Raw genomic sequence first — 19,349 nt, 5'->3', positions numbered from 1 at the left:
CTCCCCCATCTCTACCCATCCCTTGCCACTTTCTCCAATTCCTACTAACCCTTGCCTCCCTCCCACCACCCCTCGGTCAGCTGGCATTGTTATGAGGGGTGCTGATTTTGTGGAGACTTAGTGAAAAAATCATGAGGATCCATGAGGATCCATGTTTTCAAAGCAGGTTTTTGTGTCACTGGGGCTCAGATTTTGCTCCGGGCATCATTTTCTCTAGTTACACCTCTGGTTGCCCACCACCAGAGTGTTATCAGGTACACTATGAATTGCCAGAAACACAACAATCTTATGGTAATGGCCTGCATGACCCCACCCAAACAGTTTTATGGGATGGCATGGCCCAGCAACCCTGATTGATAGGAGGAGGATAGGGTTGCCGGTCTCCCCTGGTTATGGGGCAAGGAATTGGGAGGGCGACAAGGTGACCAGATCCAAGCTGGGAAACTCCTGGAGATTTAGGGATGGAGTCTGGGGAGGGCATAATGCCATAGAATCCACCCTCCAAAGCATCCATTCTCTCCAGGGGAACTGATCTTAGGAGAAGAGGTGTAATTCCAGGGGATCTTCAGGCATCCTTAAAAGAGGCTTTTTAAAATTACATAAAACACATGTAATAATTAGCTTGACTGCAATAGCTCTGTATAATTAGGTGAATAGTCTTTGCAGTTTTCTTGTTGAGATTTGAATTTTACATAATAACATTTTGTCATGTACTTCCTGCATTTCATGACTGCTTGTCCTGCTGTCTTTTTTCATGCTGTGTATAAAATGTCTACATAGTGATGACCCACTTGTTGCATAGGAAGATGTGGGCTGTGGTTTCCACAAGTTTATGCTAGAATAGAATATCTTACTTATGCTGCAAACAGACTACCACTTCTATCCTTCTGGAATTATTGTTCCTTAGTACTGATCGTTTCTACTCTTTCTAAAATAATAGTTTCAAAGCTACTGCCAATATCACAAAGAGGTTTTGAATGTAGAGCTTTAATGGTTCACAGCACTGACATGGGTGAGTACCAATTTTCTGCTTGCAGCCATCTGTATTCTAAGTTGGACAAATGTAAACACTTAGACAAAAGAGCAACACCTGCATTTTCCCCAACAGCTATGAGTACACAAACTGGATTCAGACATGGGTCTGCATCTCAATGGAAATATAGTTCAGTGAAACATCACCACAAAGAGAACATATTTGCTTTTTGGTCTCCCGGATATCATAACACATGTTGAATTCAAGGTATCAAACTTCCAGTTCATCTGTTAACTTTTATTTGTTCTAATATATCAAACATAGTAAAAAAAAATCTTAAATTATACAGAAAAAATGGAATAAATAAATATAAAACAAACCCATATGGAATCAGTGATATTCCTATACCTGGAGAATGAATTGAACAATTTGAGCATAATAAGGTCAGGTCATAATCCATTTGTCAGAGTAATGGATTTGATAATGGAAGTGCTGCACTTTACTAACAAGATTTCTGGGGGGGGGGCGGGTTCACACAACTGGGCTGATTATTCATTCTGCCCCACAGTAATGGTAAGTTTCCTCTGGGGCACAGATTTCTATACTGATGTGAACCCACTTGCAATGCTGAAGATCCTAGAAGCCCTGGAGGTAGCAAGAGTGGGGAAACCCCAATGTTTCCCCCTTGCTCCAGGGTTTCACTCCTTCCAGGACGTTCTCCCATCCAATGCAAGATTAAAGATTGCCAGCACTTTTTTGGCACCCTTTAAATGTAATATTGATATTCCTTCAATCGATATTGTACAGGCTATAATTGTTTTTGGTTTTTTAAGGAAATGCTGGCTGTTAATCCCTGCAAGGTGTGTGGGGTGAAGGTGGGGAGAGACCATGGTAGCTAAAGATCTTCTGCCGTTACAACTGATCTCCAGGAGACAGAGATCCGTTCACCTGGAGAAACTCTATGGCATTACACCTCACTGAAGTCCCTTCCCAAACACTGCCTTCCCCATGTTCTGCACCCAAAACCTCCAGGTATTTCCCAACCAAGAGCTGGTAACCTTAGATCCATCAATGAACAATTACCATACAAGGTCCAGAAGGTCATGCAGAGTTGTCTGCCTTAAAATCACTTATTTATTTCTTATTTATCTACTTATTTATTCCATTTCTCTTTGAGAAAATGGCTGCTTTGGGAGATGGACTGCTTGGTATGATATCCTACCAAGGTCCCTCCCTAAACTCCACTCTCCCAGTCTCCACCCTCAAGTCTTCAGGTATCTCAGAACCCAGAGTTGGCAGCTATATTATTCAGTAGACAGTCAGGAATAGAGCAAGAAGCAGTGAGTAGGCCCTTTTTACTGACCTATGCCTCTGAATTGGAAAATAAGAATCAAACCAATTCATGTAGACCGCTCCCAGAACCATGAATTCCAGACAGGAAGCAAAATCAGCTAATTCTGTAGCAATTTACAGATTAACTAAGATGTGGTGGCAAAAGCTTTTGTGGATCAGAGTCCATTCTGTTGCATGTGATTAACAGCCCAATCCAGGCCCTGGGGTGGACTCATCCCATGGAGATGGGGCAGGGCAGTGCTGGTAGATTTGCCCTCCCTGTTGGTAAAGCGGGGGGGGCGGGGGGTGAGGGGGGCATTCCCGGGCATGGAGTTGACATTAGTTGGCTTCCACTTCAGGTTTTCGGGGAAGTGAACGGCAGTTTGGGCCTTGGACTTATATTTATTTATTTATTGAATTTATATATCACCCTTTTGGAAGTCTAAGTGTAAGTCTATTGAGTCCTATGGAGGGCTTTCTGGTGGGGGCTTTTGGCCTTTCCTCCCTCCCCACACCACCAGATAGCTCTCAGGAAGTGGTGGGTGGTGCCACAGTGGTGCCGTCCCAGGCCGTCTGGGGCTCTGATTTGGGCTGTGAGTCATGAAAGGTTTGATGTAATGGAACTGTGAACTGTGTCCTAACTTTATCAGCACACTTGATACACTGCATTGTTAAAATGAGAGTTCTGTGCTTTCTCTAGGGATGCATAAGTGCTGGCATTAGGAGGAATACATATTAGTACACTGTATCTTCACCATACACAGGGGCAGTTTCTAGGATCACCACAAATGATAACATCCACTAATACTGGGAGATTCAAATACCTCCTAGTAGTAACAGTAATTATTGTGGTGGAGCAGAGGGAATAAAAACAGGCTGGAAATAATATCACATTTGGCTGCAAACCATGAAAAAAAAGAAATTCCAAATCTGAACGGTAAGAGTCTACTGTGCACAGATATTCACATGAAGTCATGCCCTGTTCCCACGGAATTCAAGAAGACTTTTAATGTGATGCTAATTGTGTACACTAAGTCTCCTTCCCTGCCTTAAAACTTATCAGATACCTCTGCTTTTTAATCACATATTCTGAATACATGGGAATGCACAGTAAATGGAACAGCCTTGAGACTAGAAAAAGATGCATTTCTCCCATCCTCTGAAGTAGGGGTATGACAAATAAATCAGTCCAGAGGTAAGGGGAAGAAGGCAGAACATGTCTGGTCAGGGATGGCGAAAGGAAAACTAAGTCTAGCAAAGTGGAAAAGGAAATCAGATTCAGAATGAACCACTGCTTGTTTTTTCATTGCTGTCATTGGCTGATTACCCACGGGGCAGCTGCTGAGCTGCTGAGCGCTGGCAGATGGAGCGCATTGGGGCAAGAAATCTTGTTCTGACACAAGCACTGGGAGCAGAAGCATGTCAGAGCAAAACAATCTTGTCCCAAAGGCTTCCTTCCTGACACACACCAAGAGAGGAAGTGCACCAAGAGAGGAAGGGCATGATTTTTTGTCCTGATGTGCTTCATTTTGCCCTGGCTGTGCTTCTTGCTTTCCCTATGGAAAGTAAGAGCACTTTTGGCATGACTTTTGTGCCAGGGCGGGGCAAGGCCACTGAGTTCCTCCTTAGGCCTATGGATACACATTGGCCTTTGTCACAGTTGCTTTTCTGAAAAACATGCTGCAGAACTAGAAAGCGTGTAAATGGCCATCAAGTTTTGCAAATGGAGGCAGTGGGACAGTATCTGACACCGGAGTTTGTCTTTCATGCATCGTGGTGGAGTTTGTCTTTCATGCGTCGTGGTGGAGTTTGTCTTTCATGCGTCGTGGTGGCTTCTGCTGAGGACGAGGCCTGGGCAGAGGGGGTTCCAGCTGTTGCTGCACAGCAGGACAAGGTGGTGGTTGCCTTTGTTGCGGGCGTGGCTGGCTCAGGACATCATGACCTGGTGGCTGGGGAAGCCTCCTATATTTCATTGCTTCAGTTGTAGGTCTCAGTTCTCTTTCTTCAGCTGCAATAACAACTCCACACTATCAGTGGACAAATTCTAACAGAATTAAACATTGCGAAGAAATGCATCACCACTGTTGGTGGCAAACTTACAAAAAGGAAGTGACAGTTTCCAGTGCTCATCATAATAATACTTAAAATTTATATAGCACTTTGAACACTTCATGTCTCAAGAAGTGGCTCCAACATTAAGCATGTGCTTTGAATGTATAAGATCCCAGGTTCAGTCAGCACCTCCAGTTAAAGGACCTTAGGTAGTTGGTGCTGGAATAGATCATTATTTGACTGAAATATCAGAGAGCCACTACCTGACATATTCAGAGCTAGATGGACCAATGGTTTAATCACGTAAGACAGCTACAAATATGCATTGTAAATAATTGTGCCTACCTGACATGCTAGAGAAGGTCCCGTAAAGACAGACAATAGCAAATGCATGCACAAACAATTCTGTACCTCTGATTAGAAATAGATGTTTAAAGTAAAACAGCGGTCTTCAACCTTTCTACACCTGACACCTACCTTTAACCCTCAGCACGGTACTTACTGAATTGGAAGCAGATGACAGTAAGTCATGTGAGAGCAAACACACTTAATAGGCAGAGAAGGAGAAAGGATTACAATCTCATTGTTTGGATGGGGAGTGTACACTGCTATTTCACATGCAACAATGGGGAACCTTCTGGTTAGGGTGGGGAAGCCAAGCCAGAAGAATAGAAAGCAAGCTAAGGAGAGCTTTTGCACCCATTGAACACTATGAGAATAACTGGCAGGCAGTGGCCAAGCCAGGGATTAGCAAGAAATGGCAAAAGACAGGTTTTGTTAAGCAGGGGGCATCTCTGAAGGTGCCTGTCCTGAACAGGAATCGTCTCTTCTGCTGAGGCCCTTTCCAAAAGCAGCACAGAATGACAGTCCTATAGAGGCCTGTGACCCCCGGCTTGTACATTACTGGATTAAAGCTTACTTTGGTTGTAAATGGTATAAATGTTGCTTTTTTCCTCCTAATCCATTCCTGATATCTGGTAGTTTAGCTGATTTCTGGGATTGCAAGATTAAAATCTTAGCCATTATTATCATGTTTAATATGAAACCATGAACATTGCGTCCTAGCACTCTAGGCATAGTACTAATTACTAGACCACCACAGCCTCAGAGACAACAAATACTTTGCTCGAAAATTCCCATGCAAGCAGACAGTTCCACTGTATGTGGAACAAGGTACCTAGTGCCACCTTTAATTAGATATTGCAACAGCAGAATCAGTAAAACATAGCAATAAGGATACTGGGTAAAGAACTGAGCTATGATGGTTTACCTGGAATTTAACTTCTCAGAATTATAGCAGCAGGCAAACCACCTCTGTACATCGCTTGCCTTGAAAACCCTGCGGGGTCACACTAACTTTATTGTGACTTACAGCAAGACAGACACAGTTGGCAAGAGTAGATTTCAAACAACTATAGACTAATGCTGTTCTTTTTAACTTTTATATTTGATGGATAGTTTCATACGTCGCAATTAGAATATTAGTGAGACACCCACACATCTGGGTTTAAAAAAATATTCTAATTGTATAGAAATTAGATATGAAAATAACTTATCCCCCCTCCCACTCCTGTGAAAAAAGACTGTAGAGTGTGCCCCAGTAGGATCATTCAAAAGGAGATATTAGAGACCTAATAAATGTAGTATTAATTTGGCAGTCTAATGGTAGTAGTGGAATAATTGACAGATGTGAAATTATAAGATGTGGATAAGTTTAAGCAGCACATGAAGGGTCTGAACAGACACCAAAGAAGCTTGACCTTGCCTAGGAGGGTAAATATGTAATAAATGAAGCATATATAAAGGGTACACAGGGAATATGCTGTTTATAAAGTTTATATTTTGTTATGAGGAAGAGAATGGCATCTAGCATTGAGTACTTGGATGACCACATCTTACCTTGTGGTTCACATCTTTCTGCTTTCTTCTTTCTGATGCAACATACAAGTAGGGCCACAAAAATGACAAAAACAATTATGCCTGCTCCAATGTACATGATAAGAAAAATATATGTTTCACCTGCAAAGACATGAATGAATCGCAATCAGAAACAGTTTAATATTCAAAACTGCTGATCCTGTATGAATGATGGTCTTAAAGCTGACCATGTCTTCCAGCTAGACAACTACTCTCATGCCAGAATACAGAAACTCTGGAAACAGCCAGATAGTCAAACAGATAGGAAACTGGTCACAGCTAAAGGAGGTTCTTTAAAAATATTTGAACATAAAAAGTAGCTAATCTTTGCAAGAACCTTACATGTTTAGCATACACAAGGCTTCATTCACACATGCTCTTCAAGGGATAATCTATTGAGAGATATACATGCATGATGCATGTATATTTAATCTGAAATTAAATCCAGATACAACCAGATGCAAAAGAATTGGCACCTTTTCATCATGGTTTCACCCTTCCCACTGCATTGTGTGTGTGATGAGGACATCCATATCTATCACGCTTTCAAAAAGTGCAGTCCCCACGATCGCGCGATCAAACATGCGATCTGCTGAGCAGCTCTTTCTTCCTCGTTCTGATTGGCTTTTGCGCTGTGTTGAGGTGGGGATTTTTAAAACTTTTTTTGTGCAGCTACATTACCATGCGCATGCGTAGATAGGTTTTTAGCTATCTTTAAATGTTTTTAGCTATCTTATGATTGTACTATGTACTATCCCTGGGAGCCCCCCAGGGATAGGGCAGTATAAAAGTCCAAAGAATAAATAAAATAAATAAATAGGACGGTAGCTGTTTTTTCCGCTAAGCTACGTTTATGTATGGCTTCGGTACTCTTTACCCACGCAGCTGCGCTGGCACAAAAGTGTAATGTTAGTTTACAGTTGGCACAGAAATCACGTACCGCACTGACACGTTTCAATGTAGCCTCCGCTGGCACGAAACAAAAAAAAAGGGCTACCCGTGCTTCGAGCACAGCCCGCCGCGCTCTGATTGGCTGGAAGGCTTCGCGTCACTCCCTACGGCAGGAAAAACAAATCTAAATTCAAACCCCGATCCTCCCCACCGATCTGGATTCAGCATGTGTTTTTTTAAAAGGTGCACTTTCATGCAGGTTCTGAAAAAACATGCGATAAGGAGGAGAGGGAGCGCCAGAACCGGGATGAATCCGTGTTGGGTGATCAGACAGTGGGGAGTCCTTGCTGAAACCTGGTTATTTTGCATGAGTGTCACACGATTAATTGACAGTAGGGAATTGACCTCAGTTTCCATTAACAAACTTGAGCACGAGGTGGTCTTAGAGACAGAACTTTCTATGGTGTTTTGACATATGAAAGCTGTTTCCCTTCCACGAGACATCATCTGATATTGTAGTCCTTGGATGATTGTAACTGCACAGTTCAAAAAACTGCATGAATGTGATGGCCTTAGAGACCTGTGTTTATATTTGGCAGGGAATCCAGATGTCTTCCATATGTGCATTTTAGCACTTGGGCAAGAAAAGAATGCCCACCATTGTAATTTAACCATTTTTTACTAAGGTACTTTGTCCATGAACATGGAATAAGGATAGTCAACACCATAAAGGATTAACTTTATTTTCATTGCTCATGAGGGATCTGCAGCACATACAGGCCAAAAACCGAGAGCTCATTGCATTGTGGGCAATTGGATGCAGAAGAGTCAGGCCTTCTGTGTTTTGTGCACCCCTGATCTACAGATGAGGCTCTGAGTCCAGGGGTGTCATGTGAGATCAGCTCATGCTCCTTATTGCCAAGTTTTCTGTAGTACTCAAGGGATGTGCACCATATCCAATACCCCCTAGCCATGAGGCCCAAGATAGTGGCACCACTGAAGGGGTTTCTGTCCTAAGTCCATGAAGGCTTTTGGTTGGAGGGTTTCCCCTTCACCTTCCAAAGTGATCTCAGGGTGTTCACCTGAGTTTTACCACATTTTCCCACACTGCTCCCACTACAGGGAGGCATCATCTCACTGCTTGGTCAGCCCACCCACCCCCCTTGCTTCCTAAGAGCAGCAGTGGCGTAGTGGCTAAGAGCAGATGCACTCTGATCTGGAGGAACCAGGTTTGATTCCCAGCTCTGCCACTTGAGTTGTGGAGGCTTATCTGGGGAATTCAGATTAGCCTGTGCACTCCCACACACGCCAGCTGGGTGACCTTGGGCTAGCCACAGCTTCTCGGAGCTCTCTCAGCTCCACCCACCTCACAGGGTGTTTGTTGTGAGGGGGGAAGGGAAAGGAGATTGTAAGCCCCTTTGAGTCCCCTACAGGAGAGAAAGGGGGGGTATAAATCCAAACTCTTCTTCTCTTCTTCGTCTATGGCCACCAAGAGGCCAAGACAGAAATGATCCAGCAGAACAGCACAGGACAGGACAGAAAAGAGCTGTTCCATGCCATGCCTGCTGGTTTGCCATCTCTTTTTCTTTGAGCAACAGAGTACCGCCATTGTGATAGCTCTCTTTTCCTTATTTTAATCTGCTATGCTACTTCTTGATTGGTCCTGTCCTGGTCAGTTTCTCTAAGTATTGTCTCACTGAGATTGTGGAACTGTCCCACTTTGTAATGAAGAAAGGCAAATTAGGCTTCAGAAGAGGTCGGCCAGTAGGTCAACAGCACATGCCTCCTCTGTGTTGATTAACAGATGCTTTCCAAGAGGCCAGCAGCCACACCATAGTATTAGAACTGATCTTCAAGTGTTCAAAATCCACTCCTATGGCAATACTGTTCATGGACATTTCCTCCTGTAGTACAGTTAGGAAGAACTAGGGCAAATAGTGAAATGGGCTTTTAAGGAGTTTTATTTTAACCATAGATAGTTAAATGTGACAGGGGGCCTAGAAGGAGAAACCTGTCTGACTCAGAGAGAAAAATGAGATAGAATAAAAATAAAAATGCAGGAAAACATCCCCTGTGCAACAGACATTGCAGATACATGTTCCGATTATAAGACGCCCTTTCACCACAGGTGAACTGCTCAGTGCATCTGCTTACTTATAGAGAAGGTCAGCTGTAGAAAGTGTCCAGAAGCACCATGGACAATAAAAGTTCAGAAAGCCCTGCAGGGCAGTTTACATTACTGCCCATAAAGTTTAGCAGATCCAAAATGTGGTGGCTAGGCTATTGATAAGGACTGGATAGAAGAGGGTTGCCAGATCCAGTTTGGGAAACCCCTGGAAATTTGGGGGTAGAGCCTGTAGAGGGCAGGAACTTCAGTGGGGTACAATGCTATACAGTCCATCTTCAGAAGCATGCGTTTTCTCCAGAGGAATTGATCTCTGTAGTCCAGAGTCCAGAGATGAACTGTAATTCTGGGGGATCCCCAGGTCCTACCTGGAGGCTGTCATCCCTAAGATAGAAAGGACCTTATTTTTGCAATTGAGGATGGTGGAAGGTGAAGCTATTTCTATTACAGTACAGATTGTTTGTCAAGAAAGATTATCCTTTCCAATGGTGGGATCCAAAAATTTTAATAACAGGTTCCGATGGTGGTGGGATTCAAACAGTGGCACCTCCGCACACATGCACCTCCAGTCCCTATTGGGCAGGGAGGTTGCTTTAGTAACCCCTTCTCGGCACTCAGAAAAAATTAGTAACCACTTCTAGAGAAGTGGTGAGAACTGGTTGGATCCCACCTCTGATCCTTTCTTTCCTAAAGCAAAAAGCTCCGTGGGGACATCATCTTTAGTAGGGTTCTAATTTGCCTACTTATGGCAGGAGACCTCCAGGTAACTGTGACCTGTCATCTATTTACTGTTCTGAACATAGAGTTACTGGTGCTCCTATAGCTACCCTTGTCACTTCCAGGTAGCTTTAGGAATTGGCAAAACTCTACAGTTAGCATGCTTGGTGCGTCTCTCTCTCTCTCTCTCTCTCTTTCTCTCTCTCTCTCTGTGTGTGTGTGTGTTGTGTTGTGTTGTGTGTGTGTGTGTGTGTGTGTGTGTGTGTGTGTGTGTGTGTGTGTGTGTGTGTGTGTGTGTGTGTGTGTGTGTGAACTCTTTGGCACTGTATACTGCTGAGGTGTTTGTCTGTCCATCCCCAGGTTCACCCTCCAAATCTCTAGGCAACCTGGAGCTGACAACTCTACACTTGCATCCACTGCTGGTGACTAGGGGGGACTTGGTAACCCTACTGGCTTACCAGTGGATAAGAGCTCTCAACTTTTTTTTATGGCAAGTATGGGGAACTAGATGGTCAAGGCCCACCTACTGATACCAATCTCTGTTTATGGTCCCTTAATTAAAGCAATACCTGGATTCCAAGCTAGTTTTTCTCTGTGTTGCACAATGCACAGGTTGGTATAATTGGCTGAGATCACAAACCATTAAATGAGAACTGTTAGATTGAAGCCACAGTCCCACCAACTTCTCAGTGACTCTGGCACCATTACAACTGTTCAGGTTTAGAGACAAAATACTTTTCCTGTTCTAATTAAGGGATACTTCAGCAAAATGCATTCATACCTGAGCAGATGAGCTGCAATTCAGCTTTTTGCAGGCTGGAACTAATGGACGCCTCACAGCTGACATTCCCATGATTTATTTTTAATTGCTGTGTTACTTTCCATTCTGCATTAACATGCTTCAGCTCTAGAATCTTCTGTTCTTTCTTATCTTGAAACAATTTAAAGCTAGGCTTTGGCTCCGCATTGTATTTCACCTCACAACTCAGAATTTTATTGGAACAATTATACACGAGTGTCAGTGGTGGTAATGGTTCTGAAAGAAAGAAGACAGGAATAAGCTCTGAAAATTTCACCAGCTAAAACAGATTTGGGAAGGTTACCAGAAGTGCACGAAAGAACTTCCGTGTGAGTCTTTCAATGAGATTCAGGCTCATTCCGCACATGCAAAATAATGCACTTTCAAACTGCTTTCAGTGCTCTTTGAAGCTGTACGGAATAGCAAAATCCACTTTCAAACAGTTGTGAAAGTGGTTTGAAAACGCATTATTTTGTGTGTGCAGAAGGGGCCTCAGATTACCAAAACGCAAGCTCATTCAGATAGATGAAATAAAATAAAAAATGGATATTCAACTATATTGAGAGACTCAGGAAACAGTAATGCTGAAACAGAGAGGTGAGCAAAAACTGAATTGGGCAAATGATAGAACAGTAAAAAGTCAACTCATTACATATAAACCTATTTTAGATGTATTTACCCATAACATTTACCTTGTGGAAAGAAGGCATTATATAATCACCTGGAAATGAAGTCATAGCACCATGCACTTCCCTCTTCCCAGTTTTCTCCTGCTGCTTCCTGAAGCAAGAGCAGGGGCCAGAGTGAAGTGGGGTGGGGTTGCAGACCACAGTGAGCAACCTGGTAATCCTAACTTACTCATAAACCACTTCAGAGCAGCAAAAAAAGAGACAGGCACTTTCTACAGTTTCTGTTGGGGAAGCATCTTTATGTGCACTATTCTTTATGAAAATATTCCTGGGCATTGTTTTACAAGCAGCAGGACTTACCTCCAGAACAAAGTATACTCCTAACTCATCGAGATAGTTTTGGGGTAGGAGTGTATTTGCAATTAAGTGCCTTGATCACTTCTGTACAGCAAGCATTAGTGATCTTTGGGTCATCATGAAGTAAGAGATTTTGCAAACTAAAGATTTTTTTAATGTGTGTGTTTATATTTAGGATGTAAAGAAAAACACTGATTGGACCTCTGCAGCACATTTATGCAAAGCAAATGCACATGAAGTTAAACATATAAATGTTAACCACCATATATCTTTCTGGACTGCAGCTGTTATGGGTATTTGAAGGTGTTTTCTATCTTGTGACCCGTGAGCATAAGAAATTCATTTTAGTGCCTTTGATAAATGTGAGGATTGGTCCACAACCAAAATAAAACAGTTTATAGAATTTTAACTTTAAGTAAAAAAGAAGCAAAAGTTGCGTGGGGGAGGGGTGGACAGGAATAGTGATGTTTTCAATTAACTTCCTCGTTGCACATGTGTTTTTTTACACGTATCATACACTTTTATAACAACATAACAACATAAACAATTTTCAAATGTGAAGAAAATTTTCAACAACATAAACAATTTTCAAACATAAACAATTTTCAAATGTGAAGTAAGCCAAATAATCAGCCTCTGGTACAGCTTGGAGAATTCTTACAAGCCAATTATAACCTGGGCTTAATTCACATTTGAAAATTGTCTATGTTATAAAAATGTAGGATAAGTGTAAAAAACACATGTGCAACAAGGAAGTGAAATGAAATATCTTTATTTTGATGAGTATTTTGATGAATACACATGAATATAAGATAGTACTTTATAGAGACTTAGTTGTTAAAAAACAAACCTGACAATGCTTAGATTTAAGAATTCAATTTGCATATCAAATAAGTAAAATATACTGATAAGCTAGATAGGTGCAAAGTGATTTTTGGGTAGGCTGACCAGCCATCCCGCTTTTGGCGGGACCGTCACGCCTTTGGACAATTTGTCCCGCGTCCCGCGGGGTCTACAAATTGTCCTGATTTTTGGGAGGCTGCTGCACTGCCTTGGGGGCGCAAGGCAGTGCGGCAGCCTCCCGTGCACCGGGCCACAGGAACGCATGGCCTTCTGGGGCTTGCCGTTTGCCGCCCTGTGACAGGGCAGCAAACGGCAAGCCCCAGAAGCTCATGCGCTTCTGCAGCCGCTTCCCCGTCCCCGTCCCGGATCACATTTTTGTGAGCACCTCCAGGTTACACCTAGAGATCTCCTGCTGTTAAAACTGGCCTCCAGACAATAGAAATCATTTCACCTGTAGAAAATGGCTGCTTTGGAAAGTAAATTCCATGGCATTGTACCCTGCTGAGCTCCCTCCCATCTCCACACCCCAGCCTTCCCAAGCTTCACCCTCAAAATCTTCAGGTGTTTCACAACCCTCAGCTGGCAGCCCTATTATCCTAGAAGGGAAGAAACATAGAGCTATGAGGGAGAATGTAGGGGTCAGATCCAGAGAAGAGAAGGGATGAAAAGAGAAAATAACTAAAGATGCCTTCCAACTAGTGTAGGGATTCTAGGACAGGGATTGCACTGGCACTCACCCACAACATGCAAAGTAATTGTGCTACTTGATCCCAAAGACCCACTTTTACTGTATCTCTTCACAGTGTAATTTCCAGTATCACTCTCAAGCAATCTTTCTATTTTCAGGGTTCCATTTGGAAATAAGTAGTGCCTTTCTTTCTCTGTTACATTTGTGCCTGATGATTTCCACCACAACTGGGGTTTTGAGTCCCAAATCCATTCTAGTTTATGTGAAGTGTCTTGTGAGAAGGAAGTGAACAAATTAACCGAATGATTAAGAACACCATAAACTTTCCTGGGATCAGCAACAGCACCTGCAAAACAAACCAAAAATTACTAGACTTACTCAGGTTGTATTCTGAGGACAAAAGCAAACAGAAGCACCACTGGTACAGCATTTTATTAAAGAAGGACATATAGACAATGGCATGCCTTTTTGCACTTCATAAATACAATTCCCATGTCTTTAATAGGGCTGGTGCCAAAAAAAGTTTGTTACAAATTGAAGTCAGATGGTTTTTTTAGACTTAAACTTTTCCCCCTAGGGGTCTGAATATGGCCATAGATTTTTCTAGCTTCCTGTAGAATCATTACATAAGACCTGTGGGCTTTCCCTTCATGATCAAATTATAAAATTATTGCATTTTTTCAGAATTCCCAACCACCACCTGCAGATTGACAACAAAGAGTTAGCTGCTGACCTAGTGAAAGTGCTAACAGCACCAAGCAAAAACAGAGAAGTGACAGTTACTAAAATGCCAGGGATTATATCACATAGAAACTCTAGCTTCCAGCTACTAACAATTTGTATAGTAAGCTTTAATGTACATTCATACTATCTAACCTAAGTGCAATAGAACAGCATGCAATTTAACTCTCAGGCCCACTCCACACGGGCCAAAAACATCAGTCAGGACCAGTAAAAACACCGGTTGGGGGGGAGAACTTCGCACGGCTGCCACCTCTGAAATGAGGCAGCACCATGCTTTCTTCCCCCAGTGGGAAAACAGTGTTTGCGTGACTTTGTTTTTTTCAGAAACAGCGTTTTGCACCCGGAGCCGAGCAAACAGCACTGGGTCAAAGGCGCTGCTTTTAGGTGCCTCTGTTATGTTTGTAAATTTACCTTCTCTTCCCCTGCGGAGCTCTGCAGGGACAAGTCCTGAGATCCACCAGTATTGTTTATACCGGTGGGCCACCGCTTCACAGGCCTGTGTGGAATGGGCCTCAGCCACACAATGATGGGCTACACTTTGTCAGAATGTTTCTACTGAACATGAATTGTTTAAGTTAAGGCTGATTATTTGGCTTACTTCACATTTGAAAATTGTTTATGTTTGAAAATTGTTTATGTTGTTGAAAATGTTCTTCACATTTGAAAATTGTGGTATTAGATAATGGAACATCATTTGTGTCTGGGGAGTTTAGGGCATTTTTGACAAACCGTTGTATTTGCCAGGTTACTTCGGCCCCTTTCCATCCAGCTACAAATGGGCAGGCAGAGTAGAGGGTGCATACAACAAAGGATGCATTGAAGCAGATAGTAGAGAGGGATTGGCATCATTGGTTGGCAATTTTTTAATTGACTCAGTACGTAACACCTTGTACAGCTACCGGAAGAAGCCCGACGGAGCTGTTAATGAATTGTAGACTGATTACTCTGTTGGATCGGGTGCATCTCGATCCAGCAGACCAACAACTGGAAAAGGAGGATCAAGATGCCCCAGACTTTTTAAAGGGATGACGCTGTGTATTCTAGGAGTTATGGTACAGCCCTTGTTGGGTTCTGGCAGTAGTGATGCAACCTACAGGACCACTGTCATATCAGGTGGAAATGGAAGATGGGCAGGTGATCTGTAAACATGTGGACCAAGTGAGAAAAAGGGTCTCAGGCCCAATAATAGCAGTGGGTCAGGGAAGTGAGCAGCCAAGGGGCAAAGCCTAAGCTGTTGGGCAGGATGAAAATCAGGGTACTGGAGGGCACGGTAGGAGTATCAATGTGGGATGCGATTCAGAGTGTTGAGACATCAAAGAATCCAATAGTGATGCAGGGTTTGGAAGTAGTACAAGAGCAGAAAGTAGAGCAGGAGTTGAGATGGTCACAGTGGAAGAAAGTTCTGCCAGATTATTATGTAAGTTAGAGGGAAGGGGTGTTCTGTATTGACCCAAAGCAGTTGCCATAGTTCAGCTGTAATTGACAATCAGCAGATCCTTGGGTTGCAATCTTCAACCAAATACAACAACCAAAGTAAAGGCACAGAAGGGCGCACTGGATTACAGCTAAGGAGTGGCTGAACTGACAATGAGAATGCCCACTTGGATGATTTTTAGTCCGTTTTGTGAGTGCTTGATGGCATATTTGTTAGCACAGATTTATAATTTATTTAAAATAAAAGCATTTGTATTACTAGTTAATGAGTTAATGCAACATGCCTGCATTCCTTCAACTGGAAAATGTCACTTTTGTTTATTAGTCAACATCACTCAGTGCTTTCTTCCCTGTCTGTTTTTAAGAGGAGCTATATTTACATTTGTATTCTTTTCCTTTAGATATATTTGCTAATAATTAACCAATTAAGATGGCAGAGGATCAATTAAAAATCTTACATGAGGTGCCAGCCCTAATTTATATCCATTGTTTAACTAAAAGTAAACATGCTTATTGGGATTTCAGCGCCTAGTTTTCCACCCTGAAGCACTTTTTCCTATCACCTACATGTACTTTACATCATAATAGAATAAGATCATTTGTCCAAAGGACTACTTTGAAGTAAATTACTTCAGAATTGCTGCTGTTGCACAGATTTATCATTTATTTAACATAAAAGCATTTGTATTACTAGTAAACATTACCCCTAAAGCTATCAGAGGAAAATTATAGGGGAATGGAAGTACTGAAATACAGCAGACGTGGATCAGTTTAAATAGCAATCCATTGTTTCTATGTCAGTTTAAGAAGAGGGTTTGAGTTGAAGAAGAAAATTGTAGCTATTGGCCTAGAAACGTTTTTGCTGGGCAGTAAAAAATTTCTTCCATTCCATTCCACTTGCAACAATAAACTGTCTTAAGGCTGCTTCTAACTGCCTAAGGCTCAGCAGTGCTTCTTCTTGGATCTCTCATTGCCACTTCAAATGTAGACATATTCACAAAAAAAGTCAGTGGAACATTCCCCACTGCTCTTGCCTCAGTTCTCCACGGTCACAATGTTCTCTCTGTGCCAACAGACGGCTTTCATGGGCTTAAAAAAAACACACCTGGCAATTGCTATATTGCTCTAGAACAGTAACATGACCAATGTGGTTTATTATCTCCTCTGAATTCCCAGCTTCCATTTTATAAAAGTACCTTGCCTTATTAGTTTATCTTTTGTTTTGTCTTATGTTTCTGCAACAAAAAGACTAGAGACTGACTAAGAATCCAGAGGAGCTAGAGAAGTGTGACAATAGATTTGTTAGAGCTGCAGTATTGGGAAGAGGAACCTTAAAAAATGCACACCTTCCCATCCATATGGTACGCAAAGGCACTCTGACTGAAAACTTTCCAAAAAAATCATATCAAATCTGCTTTGGGAAACATTGCATCAAAGCAGGAGAAAACCAGGAAAGTCAGTGACTAGAGGACTTGTGTGGAAGCTCCCTCTCCTCAAAAAAGTTAGTTTGAATGCCTGCTGTGAAGCAAATATTTTTTGTGGACGCAACCTGAGTTACACATACATTATAGTAATGATCCTCAGCAATGCAATTTTATAACTACTGTGATCTGTACATAGTATTCTCCTGGTTAACTGATGTACACCAGTGGAGGACAAGTCCCGTGTTATATACTTGTAGACCAATCCTATGGTGGTAGAAAGCGGTGTCAAATCACAGCTGACTTATGGCAAACCCATAGGGTTTTCTAGGCAAGAGACATTCAGAGGTGGAATGCCATTGCCTGACTCCGAATGGGCTGAGAGAGTCCTGAGAGAACTGTGACAGGTCCAAGTTCAGCCATCAGACATCATGTGGAAGAGTGGGGAATCTAATCCTATTCTCCAGGTTAGAGTCCACTGCTCTTAACCACTACACCATGCTCTTAACCACTAACCACTCTAGACCAATCCTATACATTTATTTATAAGTAATCACTAATAAATTCAGTCATATACTTATATCCTACCAAGGAACTCAAGGTGATATATATGGATAGGGTTTTGGATGGAGGCCTAAATTACAACATCACATTAGGAGGTTAGGCTGAGAGAGGAACAGAGAAATAGTAGCATAAGCACATCTAATGAATCCCATGGATTCAAACTCAAAACTCCCCATTCTAAGACACTAACCACAACACTGCGCAGCTAAAGTCCCTAGCTAGCCAGGAAAAAAAGTCCCAACAACTTATGGTGACTTGGTGGGGTTTTTCAGGCAAGAGATGTTCAGAGGTCGTTTGCCATTGCCTGCCTCTGCTTGGCAACCCTGTACGTCCTTGGTGATCTCCTAAGCAAGTGCTAACCAGGGCCAATCAGGAATTTCAACCAGTCCCCAGACTGGAAAGATCAGTTTCCCTGGAGAAAATGGCATCTTTAGAGGATGGACTCCCTCCAAATTCTTAGGCCAACCCTAGTTAGTTTCCAAGATCTGATGAGATCGGGCTATCCAGGTCTACCCAGGTCAAGGCCATCACCCCTATAGCAAAGTATAATTTTAATCTTAAACTAACATATCCAAATTCTATCTAGTTGCACTACATTACAGTCTATTTAGATAGAACTTCATCCTGGGAGCAAAAGACTTGACATAATTTTAAAATGTTGATTATCCTTTTATTATGGCATCCAGTAAGAGTATTAAGTGGAGAAATGCATACTTACCTTTTAGGCAAAAGACGATGGTCAGCAGGGATTTAATTAGCAAAATGATGTCCATCTTCATGTTCAAGGCTGAACGTCTTGTGCTTCAGGCAGAAGAGCTATTGTGCTCTGAAGATGCATATCTAGTTGGTTGTCAGTTACCACAGCATACCCTGTTGGCCTCCTCCCTCTATGCACATACAAGACAGCAGGTTCAACTGGTTTTGTGGCTTTGATTCTCAGCAGTTTACAAGTAATGCAGAAACACTTGTCTAATTTTTTCCTTTTGTTTTAATTTCTTTAAATTTTGCCACCTGCAGTGTAAGTGTGTGTAGATACCTTGAAAGGAAGCTGATATTGAAATCTCCCTAATTTTCAGAATGACAAACATGGGTTTGGCCTGCTCCATTTTCTAAAACACATTGCTCTCACCCAGCAGCCCTTAGACCTCCACCAGAGCACCTGTAGAAACTGCCTCTTCTCCATATTGCACTGGCACCACTGAAACCGAGCAGTTGTTCCAGAGAAGGGAACATGAAGTTGTGCTCCCAGCAGAGGACTGAAGAATGGGGGAATGTGGTGATGGTGAAAATATTATTTTTGTGACAAGTGTTTTTACCTCATAACTCAATTAGCATGTTTTTAGACCTATGAAAATGACCTATAAAAACCTATAAAACATACCCTACTAATTGAAACCTGAAGAGTCAAAAATAATACTAAATGACTCTCTTTATGCTGTGGCCTTGACCTGGATGACCAGGCTAGCCTTACCTCATCAGATCTCAAAAGCTAAGCTAGTTTGTTCTTGGATGGGATGGGAGACCCCCAAGGAACTCCAGGACTGCTACACAGAAGCAGGCAATAGCAACCCCCCTTTGATCATTTCTTGCCTTGAAAACCTTACAGGTAAGTCAGCTGCAACTTGACAGCACTTTCCAGCACCGCTAACACTATGAGAAAAGCCATAACAAAATAATCTAAAACAGAAGGAAACATTACAAAAGGCAGAAATAAAAAGCACATCAGAGCCTGTTTTAAACATAGCAGATAACATGCAATAAACAAGAAAGCTGGTGTCCAAACATGATGATCCAAGACTTACTTCAAGGGAGGTGGGGCAAGTCATCCAAAAACCTGGGGAGATAAATATCTTCAGATGTGGC

The 19,349-nt window shown here is 42.2% G+C and overlaps 1 protein-coding gene across 1 annotated transcript; it reads right to left on the bottom strand.

Annotated features, from left to right (window-relative positions):
- Nucleotides 1-4,095: 4,095 nt before the first annotated feature.
- CD2 (CD2 molecule) lies at nucleotides 4,096-18,265 on the bottom strand. Its single transcript, XM_048494055.1, has 6 exons — nucleotides 18,205-18,265; nucleotides 13,373-13,669; nucleotides 10,886-11,043; nucleotides 7,215-7,329; nucleotides 6,257-6,376; nucleotides 4,096-4,313 (listed from the first exon to the last, which is right to left on the bottom strand). Exons 1-6 carry the CDS (start codon nucleotides 18,263-18,265, stop codon nucleotides 4,096-4,098), a joined length of 969 nt encoding a protein of 322 aa, XP_048350012.1.
- Nucleotides 18,266-19,349: the final 1,084 nt, after the last annotated feature.

This window comes from Sphaerodactylus townsendi, linkage group LG04, assembly GCF_021028975.2.
Source record: "Sphaerodactylus townsendi isolate TG3544 linkage group LG04, MPM_Stown_v2.3, whole genome shotgun sequence".
NCBI classification, from domain to species: domain Eukaryota; kingdom Metazoa; phylum Chordata; class Lepidosauria; order Squamata; family Sphaerodactylidae; genus Sphaerodactylus; species Sphaerodactylus townsendi.
The sequence above is the reverse complement of the archived record's forward strand: the minus strand, read 5'-3'. Positions and strand labels throughout refer to the sequence as shown.

Coding starts and splice junctions, on each gene's coding strand:
- CD2 (XM_048494055.1), bottom strand. CDS start 18,265: ATGAAGATGGACATCATTTTGCTAATTAAATCCCTGCTGACCATCGTC. Junction 13,670..18,204: donor CATCGTCTTTTGCCTAAAAG/GTAAGTATGCAT, acceptor TTTGTTTTGCAG/GTGCTGTTGCTGATCCCAGG. Junction 4,314..6,256: donor AGAAAGATGTGAACCACAAG/GTAAGATGTGGT, acceptor TTGTTATTGCAG/CTGAAGAAAGAGAACTGAGA.